The following is a 17,602-nucleotide window of genomic DNA, read 5'->3' on the forward strand; positions in this document are numbered from 1 at the left end:
TATGCCCCGATGATGACCAACCCTGATGACATCAAAGAAGCTTTCTACGAGGAGCTCAGCCGCACCATTTCAGTGGTTGACAGAAAGGACAGGTTGATCATCCTTGGGGATTTCAATGCCCGTGGTGGACTTCTCATGGCCAAAAGTCCTAGGAGGGCATGGCACTGGCAAGTGCAACTCCAACGGACTGCGTTTGCTCTCGCTCTGCGCGCAGCATGGACTGACCATCACCAACACCCTCTTCCAACAAGCGGACAAGTACAAGAACACATGGATGCACCCCCGCTCCAAGCAATGGCACATGCTGGACTATGTGATTGTCCGGCTAAGGGACAGAGGTGATGTTTCCATTACACGCTGCATGAGAGGAGCAGTCTGTTGGTCAGACCATTGCCTGGCACGCAAGCTCCAACCAGCCAGGCAGAAACCCCCTAAGAAGCTGAACATCCACCACCTCCCTATCTTCAAGGACGTGCTGCAGCAGCAAATCCAAGCAGCTCTCCAAGAAATTCCTGCATTGACTGATACAGAAGAGGTTTGGAGCACCTTTAGAGATGCTGTGTACACAGCAGCAGCTGACACACTTGGCTTTGTACAGAGAAGCCACAAAGACTGGTTTAACGAGAACGACTCTGGAATCTCCAAGCTCCTGAACACACTGCATGTGCAGCATCAGGATCACATTTCCGATAAAGACTGCCAGAGGAAGGAGAACCAGTACTTGCAAACCAAGCAACTCGTACAGAAGAGGCTGCATGAGATGAAGAACACTGATGCTCACGACATGAAGACCTTCCATGATGGTCTCCGAGCTGTGTATGGGCCGAGAGTCACAGGATCAACCCCTGTCCGAGCCTTGGACCAGACCACCCTCCTGACAAAAAAGACATTCTTGCCTGCTGGGCAGAACACTTCAACACCCTCCTCAACAGGGACTCGTCCGTATCTGACGATGTAATTGCAGCCCTCCCACAGCTACCCGCAGTCAATGACTCGCTAGCTGCCCTTCCCACTAAGGCTGAGACCCGGAAGACCCTGAAGCTGACAGTGTCAGGAAAAGCACCAGGAGCAGATGGAATCCAGGCTGACATCTACAAGTATGGAGGTGAGGTGCTGACAGACAAGCTGACCGCCCTGTTCCAGTCTATCTGGGAGAGACGGGAGGTCCCCCAAGATTTCAAGGATGCTTCAACTGTCCACATCTACAAACAGAAGGGAGACAAAACATCCTGCGATAACCACGGTGGAATCTCTCTCTTCTGCATCGCCGGCAAGATCTTCACCCGCATCATACTGAACAGACTGGTTGACCATGTCTCCAACACAGTCATCCCTGAAGCACAGTGGGCCTTCCGCTCGGGCAGGGGAACATGTGACATGGTGTTTGCCGTACGCCAGATGCAAGAGCAGTGCCGTGAGCAGAACAAGGAGCTCCACATGGTCGTTGTAGACCTGACTAAGGCCTTCGACATGGTGAACCGCCGTGATCTGTGGAAGGTCCTCCTAAAGTTCAGCTGTCCAGAGAGCCTAATCTAGCTGATTGCATCATTCCACGATGGCATGCAGGTGAGAGTACAGGAAAATACATGTCGGATCCATTCCCTGTGGTAAATGGAGTGAAGCAGGGCTGCATCCTGCCACCCACACTGTTCTCCATTCTCTTCTCTGCCATGCTGATTGACACCTTCCAAGACTGTGACCAGGGCATCTACATTCAGTTTCGCACAGATGGCAAACTCTTCAACTTGCGGCGACTCCATGCCAGGTCCAGGGTGTTTGAGGCACTGCTGAGAGAGTTCCTCTTTGCTGATGACTGCGCGTTTGCTGCACACACCCTTGAGGACATGCAGTTCATTAAGGACAGGTTCTCAACCTCCTGTAGGTGCTTTGGACTCATTATCAGCCTCAGCAAGACTGAGTCCATGTACCAACCAGCTATCTCACAAAACGCCAGTGACCCCTTCCCCCCCCCAGCCCTCCCCCCCCCCACCTGCAGTCAAGATCGATGACACAGAGATCAAGTCAGTCAACAAGTTTTGCTACCTGGGCAGCACCCTGTGCAGCAACGGAGCCCTTGATGCAGAAGTGACGCTGCTCATCGCCAAGGCCAGCTCCGCCTTTGGCAGACTCAACAGCAGGCTGTGGAACAACAAAGGTATCAGGCTCAGCACCAAAATCAAAACCTACAGAGCTGTTGTGCTGACCACCTTGTTGTACTGCTGTGAAACATGGACAACGTATCGCCGTCACATTCAACAACTTGAGCAGTTTCACCAGAGATGCCTACGAAAGATCCTCAGCATAAAGTGGCAAGACAGGGTCTCCAACCTCCAGGTCCCATAGAGGAGTGGCCTGCCCAGCATCAAAAGCCTGCTGATCCAGTGCCATCCGAAGATGCTACTGTATGGCTAGATGAAGGAAGGCCCTGCAAGCAATTCAAGGACACCTTAAAGACAAACCTCAAAGCCTGTGACATAGACATCGCTTCCTGGGAAACTGATGCCCTTGCCTGCTTTCAACCGGAGGGAGCGGAGGAAGTGGAGGAGGCGGCGGGTTGGCGTTGTTGAGAGGGCCAGGAGTAGAGGGCCCAGAGTGTCAGCGAACCGACTGCAATCGCGCCTTAATTTAGCACGATCACCCAAGCGAGCTATATAATTATGTGACCTGGTTAGAGACATAATTTGACAAAAAAACAAGAATGCCAGAGAATCGACAGACAAACAGAAAATAGGAAAAAAACTTAGCCATATGAAGAGCACAGGAACAGGAGTCATGATGGCTGCCGGAAAAAGAGGGCACTAGTCAGGGGGGCAAATGGGAGGTTAACTACTTCTGGGAGGTTATTGGCCGTAGCTACTTTCGTTTTCTCCGCATAGGCGGATAATAGTTTGCACAGGGCAGGAATGTCAGACCCCTGCCGGAGTCTGCACTAGTGGGTCACGGTTAAGTATGTGTAATTAAACTTTGATTATGAAAGCGGATGAGTTCCAAAAGATGTCTTCTTCCTATGCGCATGCGCAGACCCCCAACGTTGTGGACGAGACTCATCGCACTGGCTTAAAAACACAGCGTGAAGCCACGGAACATGACAAAGCCTTACCCATAGTTGGGATTGACTACATGGTTGTGGACACTGCTGAGCTGTCGGTAAAAGGATACATTGAAGCGAACTATTCCAGAATATTCCGCCATCGTCATGTTCCAAAGCCACTGCTCCAGACAATCCACAGTCAATGGCTGGAAATCAGCATGAAATTTGTTGGCAAACAGTTCTTTGCGTGACGTCAGCGAAGGGAGGTCACCCACACCAAATATGCAAATGGAGCGCACACGCTTTCCGTGACAAGGCCAGCAGAAGTTGAGTCTGTCTTCCACGTCTTTCCAGTTGTCTCCCCAGTTCTTGAAGCGGGACAGATAAGGCTTGAACTTGGCGTCCGTGTCGGGGGGTCCTGCAGTGTACACACGGTCTGAGTGTTCATCAGTGTCACAGATACATCACATCATTTGCACACACTTGGTGCACTGAAAAAGAATCCATGGCAACGAGTGTTGTCCTCAGGCAAATTTCAGTAGAAGAAAAACCACTTTGATAGGCGCGCGCGCGCGCACACACACACACACACACACACACACGTATATATTCATGCACTCAAGGTCTGACAAAGCGCATTGGGTTATGTTGCTGGTCAGGTATCTGCCGAGCAGATGTGCAGTGTATATGGATTTGTCTGAAAGCTGTGACGCCTCCTTCAGATACCACCCCCACACTCCCCCATCCACCACACTCCTCCATCCACCACCACCACAACATTCCCCCATCCACCACAACATCCACCACCACCACCACTCTCCCCCCACCCCACAGACACATTACCTAGAAAGGAGCCAGGGGCGTGGAGGTGAGGGTTGTGGTTGAGGGAGGAGAAGAAGGTCTCGTCAGGCACCTCTGTGTTGCGGACCCAGTCCAGGAAGTCAGCAGCCACATGACTGTGCAGCAGGAAGTCCACGAAGGGTCTGCTGGCCGCCACGTGCAGGTTGCCCTTCAAGGGCTTGATGTGGTGGGGGGCCACGAAATTGTTGTACCACCTGCACCTGTACCGACTGGGGACACACTCAAACGTCTTCATCCCTATACTGACTGGGGGGGACACTGAAACATCTTTATACCTGTAATGACTGGGGGACACTGAAACATCTTTATACCTGTACCTGTAATGACTGGGGGGGACACTGAAACATCTTTACACCTGTAATGACTGGGGGGACACTGAAACATCTTTATACCTGTAATGACTGGGGGGACACTGAAACATCTTTATACCTGTACCGACTGGGGGACACTGAAACATCTTTATACCTGTACCTGTAATGACTGGGGGGGGACAATGAAACATCTTTATACCTGTAATGACTGGGGGGACACTGAAACATCTTTATACCTGTACCGACTGGGGGACACTGAAACATCTTTATACCTGTACCTGTAATGACTGGGGGGGACACTGAAACATCTTTACACCTGTAATGACTGGGGGGACACTGAAACATCTTTATACCTGTAATGACTGGGGGGACACTGAAACATCTTTATACCTGTACCGACTGGGGGACACTGAAACATCTTTATACCTGTACCTGTAATGACTGGGGGGGACAATGAAACATCTTTATACCTGTAATGACTGGGGGGACACTGAAACATCTTTATACCTGTAATGACTGGGGGGACACTGAAACATCTTTATACCTGTAATGACTGGGGGGGTCACTGAAACATCTTTATACCTGTAATGACTGGGGGACACTGAAACATCTTTATACCTGTAATGACTGGGGGTCACTGAAACATCTTTATACCTGTAATGACTGGGGGACACTGAAACATCTTTATACCTGTAATGACTGGGGGGGGACACTGAAACATCTTTATACCTGTAATGACTGGGGGACACTGAAACATCTTTATACCTGTACTGACTGGGGGGGACACTGAAACATCTTTATACCTGTAATGACTGGGGGGGACACTGAAACATCTTTATACCTGTAATGACTGGGGGGACACTGAAACATCTTTATACCTGTAATGACTGGGGGGGGTCACTGAAACATCTTTATACCTGTAATGACTGGGGGACACTGAAACATCTTTATACCTGTAATGACTGGGGGGGGGGGGGACACTGAAACATCTTTATACCTGTAAAGACTGGGGGTGGGTGGGTCACTGAAACATCTTTATACCTGTAATGACTGGGAGAGGGGGGGTCACTGAAACATCTTTATACCTGTGATGACTGGGGGACACTGAAACATCTTTATGCCTGTAATGACTGGGGGGGTCACTGAAACATCTTTATACCTGTGATGACTGGGGGACACTGAAACATCTTTATGCCTGTAATGACTGGGGGGGACACTGAAACATCTATTTACCTGTAATGACTGGGGGACACTGAAACATATTTATACCTGTAATGACTGGGGGACACTGAAACATCTTTATACCTGTAATGACTGGGGGGGGGGGGGGGACACTGAAACATCTTTATACCTGTAAAGACTGGGGGTCACTGAAACATCTTTATACCTGTAATGACTGGGGGACACTGAAACATCTTTATACCTGTAATGACTGGGGGACACTGAAACATCTTTATACCTGTAATGACTGGGGGGGACACTGAAACATCTTTATGCCTGTAATGACTGGGGGACACTGAAACATATCTTTACACCTGTAATGACTGGGGGGACACTGAAACATCTTTATACCTGTAATGACTGGGGGACACTGAAACATCTTTATACCTGTAATGACTGGGGGTCACTGAAACATCTTTATACCTGTACCTGTAATGACTGGGGGGGGGACATTGAAACATCTTTATACCTGTACCTGTAATGACTGGGGGGTCACTGAAACATCTTTATACCTGTAATGACTGGGGGTCACTGAAACATCTTTATACCTGTACCTGTAATGATGGGGGTTGGGTGGGGACACTGAAACATCTTTATACCTGTACCTGTAATGACTGGGGGGTCACTGAAACATCTGTATACCTGTACCTGTAATGATGGGGGGGGGGGGAGACACTGAAACATCTTTATACCTGTACCTGTAATGACTGGGGGGTCACTGAAACATCTTTATACGTGTACTTGTAATGATGGGGGGGACACTGAAACATCTTTATCTGTTGGCAACAATCTTGTGTGGAGGGGACACAGAAACATCAAGTGTTTATCTTGTGGCCACCATCTTGTGTGGAGGGGACACAGAAACATCAAGTGTTTATCTTGTGTGGAGGGGACACAGAAACATCAAGTGTTATCATTGTGAATGGTCCTGGCGACTGCTTCAGCACAGGGTCATAACATTATCAGGGATACATACGTACATATGTAGGCAGACAGACAGACAGACAGCACAGGGTCATAATTCTATCAGGGGTACATACGTACATACACAGGCAGGCAGACAGACAGATAGTATCAGTAGCGTAACCCAACGCGCTTAGTCAGGCCTTGAGAAAAAAAAGAAGAAAAAAAACATTATCAAGGGTACATATGTACATACACAGACAAGCAGGCTGACATAACATTATTAGGGGTACATTCGTACGTACATAGGCAGGCAGACAGACAGACAGACAGACAGACAGACAGCACAGGGTTATAACATTATCAGGGGTACATACGTACATACATAGGCAGGCAGACAGACAGACAGACAGTCAGAGGGATTGAAAGACAAGACGTTAGTCAGGTACCTACCTGTTGGTGGTACCGTCCACATCGTTAGATCCGTTGAATGCAGAGAGAATTTCCACCAACTGCAAATTGGTCTTCAGGGGAAACTCCTGACCAGTCAGATTAATGAAGTATCTGTGTGGCCCCAGAAACACACACACACACACACACACACACACACACACACACACACACACACACACACACACACACACACACTAATATCACTTAAAGTGGAAGACGTAAAACTGAAGACTACACCCATCCCCCCCCCCCTCCCCCCCTCCCCACACGCACGCACGATGTGTAAATTGTAACACAGAGATGTGTCTGACAATTTGCATAAAGATGTGTTTGCAAAAATCCCTGACTGCATTAACATAAAGGTCTTTGGCAGTGTGCATGAACAGAAGCATGATATTTACTTGTGACCTTTGACAGTTTGCATGAACTGAAGCATGATATTTACATGTGACCTTTGACAGTTTGCATGAACAGAAGCATGATATTTACTTGTTACAGGAAACTCATGGGAAATCTAAACATAAAATTTGGGGATTTCTTCAACAGAATTTTGCCAGTGGATGACACTTTCGTTACCATTCTTTTGTTGCATTCTTTTTTTGCTGCACCAAGTGCATGCTGCACACGGGACCTCAGTTTATCCTCTTACATGACTGACAGGATGCTCAGTTTGATTTTCACCAAACTTGCCAGAAAGGGCGAGACCAGGATTCAAACCCTGACCCTTACCGACACTATACTGGCAAATAAATGTCTTAACCATTCTACCATCTCTGTGTCATAATGATGTGGTTAGGTGCACACAAGTGCTTATTGGTGCAGACTGGTCCAAATGATTTTTACTGCGGGTAAAACATTTTAAACAGGAAGCTGATACAGGTTGTTTTTTTTTTCACCCAACCATTTCCACTAGTCCAAATGATCTTCATTGAAGGTAAAACAGTCAGCTGATAATTATACAGGTTTATTTCATCCTGCCCTGTCCACAAGTCCAATGATCTTTATTGAAGGTAAAACAGTCAGCTGATAATTATACAGGTTTATTTCATCCTGCCCTGTCCACAAGTCCAATGATCTTCATTGAAGGTAAAACAGTCAGCTGATAGTTATACAGGTTTATTTCATCCTGCCCTGTCCACAAGTCCAATGATCTTTATTGAAGGTAAAACACTCAGCTGATAGTTAACTAAGTTATACAGGTTTATTTCATCCTACCCAGTCCACAAGTCCAAATGATCTTCATTGAAGGTAAAACAGTCAGCTGATAGTTAACTAAGTTATACAGGTATATTTCATCCTGCCCTGTCCACAAGTCCAATGATCTTTATTGAAGGTAAAACACTCAGCTGATAGTTAACTAAGTTATACAGGTTTATTTCATCCTGCCCTGTCCACAAATCCAAATGATCTTTATTGAAGGTAAAACAGTCAGCTGATAGTTAACTAAGTTATACAGGTTTATTTCATCCTGCCCTGTCCACAATTCCAAATGATCTTTATTGAAGGTAAAACAGTCAGCTGATAGTTAAACAGGTTTTTGTTGTTTTTTTCCTTTCCACAAATTATATTTATACAGGTATACTTCATCCTACCCAGTCCACAAGTCCAAATGATCTTCATTGAAGGTAAAACAGTCAGCTGATAATTATACAGGTTTATTTCATCCTGCCCTGTCCACAAGTCCAAATGATCTTTATTGAAGGTAAAACAGTCAGCTGATAGTTATACAGGTTTATTTCATCCTGCCTGTCCACAAGTCCAATGATCTTTATTGAAGGTAAAACAGTCGGCTGATAGAACTTTATACAGGTTTATTTCATCCTGCCTGTCCACAAGTCCAATGATCTTTATTGAAGGTAAAACACTCAGCTGATAGTTAACTAAGTTATACAGGTTTATTTCATCCTGCCCTGTCCACAAGTCCAAATGATCTTTATTGAAGGTAAAACACTCAGCTGATAGTTATACAGGTTTATTTCATCCTGCCTGTCCACAAGTCCAAATGATCTTTATTGAAGGTAAAACAGTCAGCTGATAATTATACAGGTTTATTTCATCCTGCCGTGTCCACAAGTCCAAATGATCTTTATTGAAGGTAAAACACTCAGCTGATAGTTATACAGGTTTATTTCATCCTGCCTGTCCACAAGTCCAAATGATCTTTATTGAAGGTAAAACACTCAGCTGATAGTTAACTAAGTTATACAGGTTTATTTCATCCTGCCCTGTCCACAGTCCAAATGATCTTTATTGAAGGTAAAACACTCAGCTGATAGTTAACTAAGTTATACAGGTTTATTTCATCCTGCCCTGTCCACAAGTCCAAATGATCTTTATTGAAGGTAAAACACTCAGCTGATAGTTATACAGGTTTATTTCATCCTGCCCTGTCCACAAGTCCAAATGATCTTTATTGAAGGTAAAACAGTCAGCTGATAGAACGTTATACAGGTTTATTTCATCCTGCCCTTAGAAAAGAAAGACAGGAGACAGGCAAATTGAAACTTAATCATTACAAGGAATACAAGAGACAATTTGTCATGGGGTAAATATACAAGCAGATTATTTATAAAAAACAATATCTGAATATGATGTGATTACATTACATGAGGGCAGCATCGTAACATCAATATTCAGAACAAGAATACAAGATTCTCCCTTATGTGGCAGTGTGCACTGGTCAGTGAGATTCTCCTTTATGTGGCAGTGTGCACTGGTCAGTGAGATTCTCCTTTATGTGGCAGTGTGCACTGGTCAGTGGGATTCTTTATGTCAGTGTGCACTGGTCAGTGAGATTCTCTTTTATGTGGCAGTGTACACTGGTCAGTGAGATTCTCCTTTATGTGGCAGTGTTCACAGGTCAGTGAGATTCTCCTTTATGTGTCAGTGTGCACTGGTCAGTGGGATTCTCCTTTATGTGGCAGTGTACACTGGTCAGTGGGTTTCTCCTTTATGTGGCAGTGTGCACTGGTCAGTGGGATTCTCCTTTACGTGGCAGTGTGCACTGGTCAGTGAGATTCTCCTTTATGTGGCAGTGTGCACTGGTCAGTGAGATTCTCCTTTATGTGGCAGTGTGCACTGGTCAGTGGGATTCTTTATGTCAGTGTGCACTGGTCAGTGAGATTCTCCTTTATGTGGCAGTGTGCACTGGTCAGTGAGATTCTCCTTTATGTGGCAGTGTGCACAGGTCAGTGAGATTCTCCTTTATGTGGCAGTGTGTACTGGTCAGTGGGATTCTCCTTTAAGTGTCAGTGTGCACTGGTCAGTGGGATTCTCCTTTATGTGTCAGTGTGCACTGGTCAGGGGATTCTCCTTTATGTGTCAGTGTGCACTGGTGAGGGGATTCTCCTTTATGTGTCAGTGTGCACTGGTCAGTGGGATTCTCCTTTATGTAGCAGTATGCACTGGTCAGTAAGATTCTCCTTTATGTGGCAGTGTACACTGGTCAGTGGGATTCTCCTTTATGTGGCAGTATGCACTGGTCAGTGGGATTTTCCTTTATGTGGCAGTGTGCACTGGTCAGTTGGATTCTTTATGTCAGTGTGCACAGGTCAGTGGGATTCTTTATGTCAGAGTGCATTGGTCAGTGGGATTCTCCTGTATGTGGCAGTGTACATTCGTCAGTGGGTTTCTCCTTTGTGTGGCAGTGTACACTGGTCAGTGGGATTCTCCTTTATGTGGCAGTGTGCACTGGTCAGTGGGATTCTCCTTTATGTGGCAGTGTGCACTGGTCAGTGGGATTCTTTATGTGTCAGTGTGCACTGGTCAGTGTGATTCCTTATGTGTCAATGTGCACTGGTCAGTGAGATTCTTTGTGTCAGTGTGCACTGGTCAGTGGGATTCTTTATGTGTCAGTGTGCACTGGTCAGTTGGATTCTTTATGTGTCAATGTGCACTGGTCAGTTGGATTCTTTATGTGTCAATGTGCACTGGTCAGTTGGATTATTTATGTGTCAATGTGTACTGGTCAGTGAGATTCTTTGTGTCAATGTGCACTGGTCAGTTGGATTCTTTATGTGTCAATGTGCACTGGTCAGTTGGATTATTTATGTGTCAATGTGTACTGGTCAGTGAGATTCTTTGTGTCAGTGTGCACTGGTCGGTGGGATTCTTTATGTGTCAGTGTGCACTGGTCAGTGGGATTATTTATGTGTCAGTTTGCACTGGTTGGTGGTATTTTTTATGTGTCAGTGTGCACTAGTCAGTGGGATTCTTTATGTGCCAGTGTGCACTGGTCAGTGTGATTCCTTATGTGTCAATGTGCACTGGTCAGTTGGATTCTTTGTGTCAGTTTGCACTGGTCGGTGGTATTTTTTATGTGTCAGTGTGCACTAGTCAGTGGGATTCTTTATGTGTCAGTGTGCACTAGTCAGTGGGATTCTTTATGTGTCTGTGTGTACTGGTCGGTGGGATTCTTTATGTGTCTGTGTGCACTGGTCAGTGGGATTCTTTATGTGTCTGTGTGCACTGGTCAGTTGGATTATTTATGTGTCAGTGTGCACTGATCGGTGGTATTTTTTATGTATCAGTGTGCACTGGTCAGTGGGATTCTTTATGTGTCTGTGTGCACTGATCGGTGGTATTTTTTATGTATCAGTGTGCACTGGTCGGTGGGATTCTTTATGTGTCAGTGTGCAGTGGTCAGTTGGATTCTTTATGTGTCTGTGTGCACTGGTCAGTTGGATTCTTTATGTGTCTGTGTGCACTGGTCAGTTGGATTCTTTATGTGTCTGTGTGCACTGGTCAGTTGGATTCTTTATGTGTCTGTGTGCACTGATCGGTGGTATTTTTTATGTATCAGTGTGCACTGGTCGGTGGGATTCTTTATGTGTCAGTGTGCACTGGTCAGTTGGATTCTTTATGTCACAGTGCACTGGTCAGCGGGATTCTTTATGTGTCAGTGTGCACTGGTCGGTGGGATTCTTTGTGTCAGTGTGCACTGGTCAGTTGGATTCTTTATGTCACAGTGCACTGGTCAGTGGGATTCTTTATGTGTCAGTGTGCACTGGTCGGTGGGATTCTTTATGTGTCAGTGTGCACTGGTCAGTGGGATTCTTTATGTGTCTGTGTGCATTGGTCAGTGGGATTCTTTATGTGTCTGTGTGCACTGGTCAGTGGGATTCTTTATGTGTCAGTGTGCACTGGTCAGTTGGATTCTTTATGTCAGAGTGCACTGGTCAGTGGGATTCTTTATGTGTCTGTGTGCACTGGTCAGTGGGATTCTTTATGTCAGAGTGCACTGGTCAGTGGGATTCTTTATGTTTCAGAGTGCACTGGTCAGTTGGATTCTTTATGTCACAGTGCACTGGTCAGTGGGATTATTTATGTGTCTGTGTGCACTGGTCAGTGGGATTCTTTATGTCGAGTGCTCTGGTCAGTGGGATTCTTTATGTTTCAGAGTGCACTGGTCAATTGAATTCTTTATGTCACAGTGCACTGGTCAGTGGGATTATTTATGTGTCAGTGTGCACTGATAGGTTTTTTTTTTTATGTGTCAGTGTGCACTGGTCGGTGGGATTCTTTATGTGTCAGTGTGCACTGGTCAGTGAGATTCTTTATGTGTCAGTGTGCACAGGTCAGTGGGATTCTTTATGTGTCAGTGTGCATTGGTCAGTGGGATTCTTTATGTGGCAGTGTGCAGTGGTCAGTGAGATTCTCCTTTATGTGGCAGTGTGCACTGGTCTGTGGGATTCTTTATGTGTAAGAGTGCACTGGTCAGTAGGATTCTTTATGTCATTGTGCACTGGTCAGTGGCATTCTTTATGTGTCATTGTGCTCTGGTCAGTGGGATTCTTTATGTCAGTGTGCACTGGTCAGTGGGACTCTTTATGTCATTGTGCACTGGTCAGTGGGACTCTTTATGTCATTGTGCACTGGTGAGTGGTATTTTGTATGTCAGTGTGAAATAGCCAGTCCACAATGAGAGCGAAATGAACACGTCAACAATGAGAGCGCAATGAACATCTCCACAATGAGAACACAATGAACATGTTGACAATGAAAGCGCAATGAACATGTCGACAATAAGAGCGCAATGAACATGTCGACAATGAGAGCACAATGAACATGCCAACAATGAGTGTGCAATGAACATGACAAAGACAGCACAATGAACATGTCCACAATGAGAGCACAATGAACATGTCAACAGTTTCAGTTTCAGTAGCTCAAGGAGGCGTCACTGCGTTCGGACAAATCCATATACGCTACACCACATCTGCCAAGCAGATGCCTGACCAGCAGCGTAACCCAACGCGCTTAGTCAGGCCTTGAGGAAAAGAAAAAAAAAAGGTGAATAAATGATAGATAAGCTTACACAAATAGATAAATAAATAATAACTATAATGTAAAAAAAAAAAAAAAAAAAAAAAAAAAAATCATGCCAACAATGAGAGCGTAATGAACATCTCCACAATGAGAGTACAATGAACATGTCCACAATGAGAATGCAAAGAACATGTCGACGATGACAGCACAATGAACATGTCCACAATGAGAGCACAATGAACATGTCGACGATGACAGCACAATGAATATGTCGACGATGACAGCACAATGAACATGTCCACAGTGAGAGCGCAATGAACATGTCCACAGTGAGAGCGCAATGAACATGTCCACAATGAGAGCGCAATGAACATGTCCACAATGAGAGCGCAATGAACATGTCCACAATGAGTCCACAATGAGAACGCAATGAACATGTCCACAATGCGAACGCAATAACATGACAAACACAATGAACACAATGAGAGCACAATCACGATCGTTTTTTCCGGCATTGATTGTTGATGTGGACTTACCTCGGATGTATGGCGCCCCTTCCCCAACATCCCCCACCTACCTCCCCACCTATCTCACCACCCACCTCCCCCACCTACCTCCAGGTCTTGTTGTGCCAAAGGTCCTGCATGCAGATCAGTTCTGGTTCCAGAACGCTGAACTCTCCCCACTCCACGCTCACTGCACGTGACGACAGGAACACGTTCGGCAGACATGACGTCACACCTGCACCCAGGGTAGGCACTCCATCATGTTAAGTTTTGATCTGTGCGTACGTGCGTGTGTGTGTGTGTGTGTGTGTGTGTGTGTGGAAACTGATGAATGACAGTATAATTACGAGGGTCATTCAATAAATAAGGTGAATTTTTCGGTATAAGGACTTCTAATACAGATAGAAGCTTACTTTTTTTTTTTTTTTTTTTTACTTCTTTTTCACATGGATTTAATTTGTTTTGCAGATTAAAAAAAACTTTGAGAGTTTTGGCGATTAACAAAGATGGCCGACCAAGAAGCATGCTCCAGGATTGAACAGCGGTCAGTTATCAAGTTTTTGGTTGCTGAAGGGTGCAAACCAGTTGAAATTCATAAGAGAATGTCAACTGTGTATGGTGCCACATGTTTCAGCCGAAAAAATGTATACAAGTGGGCTAAATTGTTTAAAGAAGGACGGAGCAGTGTTGAGGATGAAGACAGGCCTGGAATGCCTACAGAAGTGAGGTCTCCTGAGGTGATCGAATCAGTCAATGACCTCATTCAGTCTGACAGAAGGGTGACAGTGGATGACATTGCAAGGACTTTGAGCTTATCTGTTGGGACAGCACACAAAATTGTCCATGATGACCTTGGCTACTCGAAGGTCAGCTGCCGGTGGGTGCCAAGGCCTCACACAGCAGCCCGAACGGTGCAGACCATCAACGAGCTGGGCTGGGAACTGCTCCCTCATCCCCCTTACAGCCCAGACCTTGCCCCTTCAGACTTTCACCTGTTTGGTCCCTTGAAAGCGTTCACGAGAGGCACGAAGTTTGAAAGTGACGATGAATTCAAAAGTATTGTGAGCGACTGGCTGAGACATCAGTCCAAAGATTTTTACGCTGAAGGAATACGGAAGCTTGTGCACAGATGGGAAAAGTGTGTGACAGTGCTGGGAGACTACGTTGAAAAAAAAAGAAAAAAAAAGAAAGAAGTAAGCTTCTATCTGTATTAGAAGTCCTTATACCGAAAAATTCACCTTATTTATTGAATGACCCTCGTATATTCAGTATCCGTGGGGAACACACAGACACACACACTCACAGACACACACACAGGGACACACATACACCTACCTCGCACGGCTCTCCACGTGGAAGGTGGACTCTTTTTGTCCAGGTGCAGACAGTACAGATTGTGGGGCCGGTAGATGGCGCGGAGAAGCCGCTCCATTTGCTCGATGTCTTTGTAGAACACCACGCTGAACGCAATGGGGAATTCCTTCTCCTTCTCAGAGGCATCTAGGATGTAGCCTCGCTCTTGCACAAAGCGCGTGCAGTTGTAAGTGTCCCGTATGTAGGTGTGGTCGTTGCGGACGAGGGGGAAGGCTGTGGCCATGAAGCGGTGCGCGTCTCTCAGAGCGGGGGGGTCTCCTGAGATGAGTTTCTTACACTGGTCGTAGTGCAGGATTCGGTGGTGGTGGGCCGAGCCCCACATTTGGGTTACTGCCCATGCAGTGAAAGGGTGCACGTGGATGGCCAATAGCGATTGTGGATCCCTGGTGTGCTCTAGTGGAACTAGGGGGAAGCCTTGCTCCAGTACATAGATCACAGGCTCAGTGTAGATGCTGGCGAAGAGGTAGAGGAACAGGAATGTCAATGACAAGGTGAGCAAAACGAGTCGACCTGTGCGGTACAGCCACAGTCTGTGGCAACACACGGGGGTTAGCATGATGGTTGTCAATGTCAGCAGACTGCAAACAAAACTCAAAATTACAACACATGCAAGAAACCAAGAGCCGTCCTATAAATCAGATATTGCCAACAACCTCATCTTAGGACGGGCTTGGTCACAGCAACTATCGTGAAGCTGCTTTTGTCTATAGAGAAGTTCTCTCCTCTCTTCATTTCTCCTGTTGCTTACAAGGAAGACAGAAGTGAGTCAGCTGATATTTAGCATTTCTCAAGTGATGACCAATGGGCCACTGCTGTGGATGATTGATGGTTCACTGCTGTGGATGATTGATGGTTCACTGCTGAGGATGATTGGTGGCCCACTGCTGTGGATGATTGATGGCCCACTGCTGTGGATGATTGGTGGCCCACTGCTGTGGATGATTGATGGCCCACTGCTGTGAATGATTGGTGGCCCACTGCTGTGGATGACTGATGGCCCACTGCTGTGGATGATTGATGGTTCACTGCTGTGGATGATTGAGGGCCCACTGCTGTGAATGATTGGTGGCCCACTGCTGTGGATGATTGATGGTTCACTGCTGTGGATGATTGATGGCCCACTGCTGTGGATGATTGATGGTTCACTGCTGTGGATGATTGAGGGCCCACTGCTGTGGATGATTGATGGCCCACTGCTGTGGATGACTGATGGCCCACTGCTGTGGATGATGGCTCACTGCTGTGGATGATGGCCCACTGCTGTGAATGATTGGTGGCCCACTGCTGTGGATGATTGATGGCCCACTGCTGTGGATGATTGGTGGCCCACTGCTGTGGATGATTGATGGCCCACTGCTGTGAATGATTGGTGGCCCACTGCTGTGGATGACTGATGGCCCACTGCTGTGGATGATTGATGGTTCACTGCTGTGGATGATTGAGGGCCCACTGCTGTGAATGATTGGTGGCCCACTGCTGTGGATGATTGATGGTTCACTGCTGTGGATGATTGATGGCCCACTGCTGTGGATGATTGATGGTTCACTGCTGTGGATGATTGAGGGCCCACTGCTGTGGATGATTGATGGCCCACTGCTGTGGATGACTGATGGCCCACTGCTGTGGATGATGGCTCACTGCTGTGGATGATGGCCCACTGCTGTGAATGATTGGTGGCCCACTGCTGTGGATGGTGGCTCACTGCTGTGGATGATTGATGGCCCACTGCTGTGGATGACTGATGGCCCACTGCTGTGGATGATTGATGGCCCACTGCTGTGGATGACTGATGGCCCACTGCTGTGGATGGTGGCTCACTGCTGTGGATGATGGCCCACTGCTGTGAATGATGGCCCACTGCTGTGGATGGTGGCTCACTGCTTTGGATGATGGCCCACTGCTGTGAATGATGGCCCACTGCTGTGGATGACTGATGGCCCACTGCTGTGGATGGTGGCTCACTGCTGTGGATGATGGCCCACTGCTGTGGATGATGGCCCACTGCTGTGAATGATGGCCCACTGCTGTGGATGGTGGCTCACTGCTGTGGATGATGGCCCACTGCTGTGAATGATGGCCCACTGCTGTGGATGGTGGCTCACTGCTGTGGATGGTGGCCCACTGCTTTGGATGATGGCCCACTGCTGTGAATGATGGCCCACTGCTGTGGATGGTGGCTCACTGCTGTGGATGATGGCCCACTGCTGTGAATGATGGCCCACTGCTGTGGATGGTGGCTCACTGCTTTGGATGATGGCCCACTGCTGTGAATGATGGCCCACTGCTGTGGATGGTGGCTCACTGCTGTGGATGGTGGCCCACTGCTTTGGATGATGGCCCACTGCTGTGGATGATTAGTGGCCAATGCTTTGGATGATGGCCCACTGCTTTGGATGATGGCCCACTGCTGTGGATGATGGCCCACTGCTGTGGATGATGGCCCACTGCTGTGGATGATGGCCCACTGCTGTGGATGATGGCCCACTGCTGTGGATGGTGGCCCACTGCTGTGGATGATGGCCCACTGCTGTGGATGATGGCCCACTGCTGTGGATGATGGCCCACTGCTGTGGATGATGGCCCACTGCTGTGGATGATGGCCCACTGCTGTGGATGATGGCCCACTGCTGTGGATGGTGGCTCACTGCTGTGGATGGTGGCCCACTGCTGTGGAT

At 47.1% G+C, this 17,602-nt stretch overlaps 1 protein-coding gene across 1 annotated transcript; it reads right to left on the reverse strand.

Annotated features, from left to right (window-relative positions):
- Positions 1-2,883: 2,883 nt before the first annotated feature.
- LOC143276083 (N-acetyllactosaminide beta-1,6-N-acetylglucosaminyl-transferase-like) lies at positions 2,884-15,483 on the reverse strand. The gene is made up of 5 exons (XM_076580471.1): positions 14,889-15,483; positions 13,662-13,788; positions 6,781-6,891; positions 3,875-4,101; positions 2,884-3,449 (listed from the first exon to the last, which is right to left on the reverse strand). The coding sequence occupies exons 1-5, from the start codon at positions 15,481-15,483 to the stop codon at positions 3,097-3,099; spliced, it is 1,413 nt and encodes a 470-aa protein (XP_076436586.1). The 3' UTR covers positions 2,884-3,096.
- Positions 15,484-17,602: the final 2,119 nt, after the last annotated feature.

This window comes from Babylonia areolata, chromosome 31 (assembly GCF_041734735.1).
Source record: "Babylonia areolata isolate BAREFJ2019XMU chromosome 31, ASM4173473v1, whole genome shotgun sequence".
Classification (NCBI taxonomy): domain Eukaryota; kingdom Metazoa; phylum Mollusca; class Gastropoda; order Neogastropoda; family Buccinidae; genus Babylonia; species Babylonia areolata.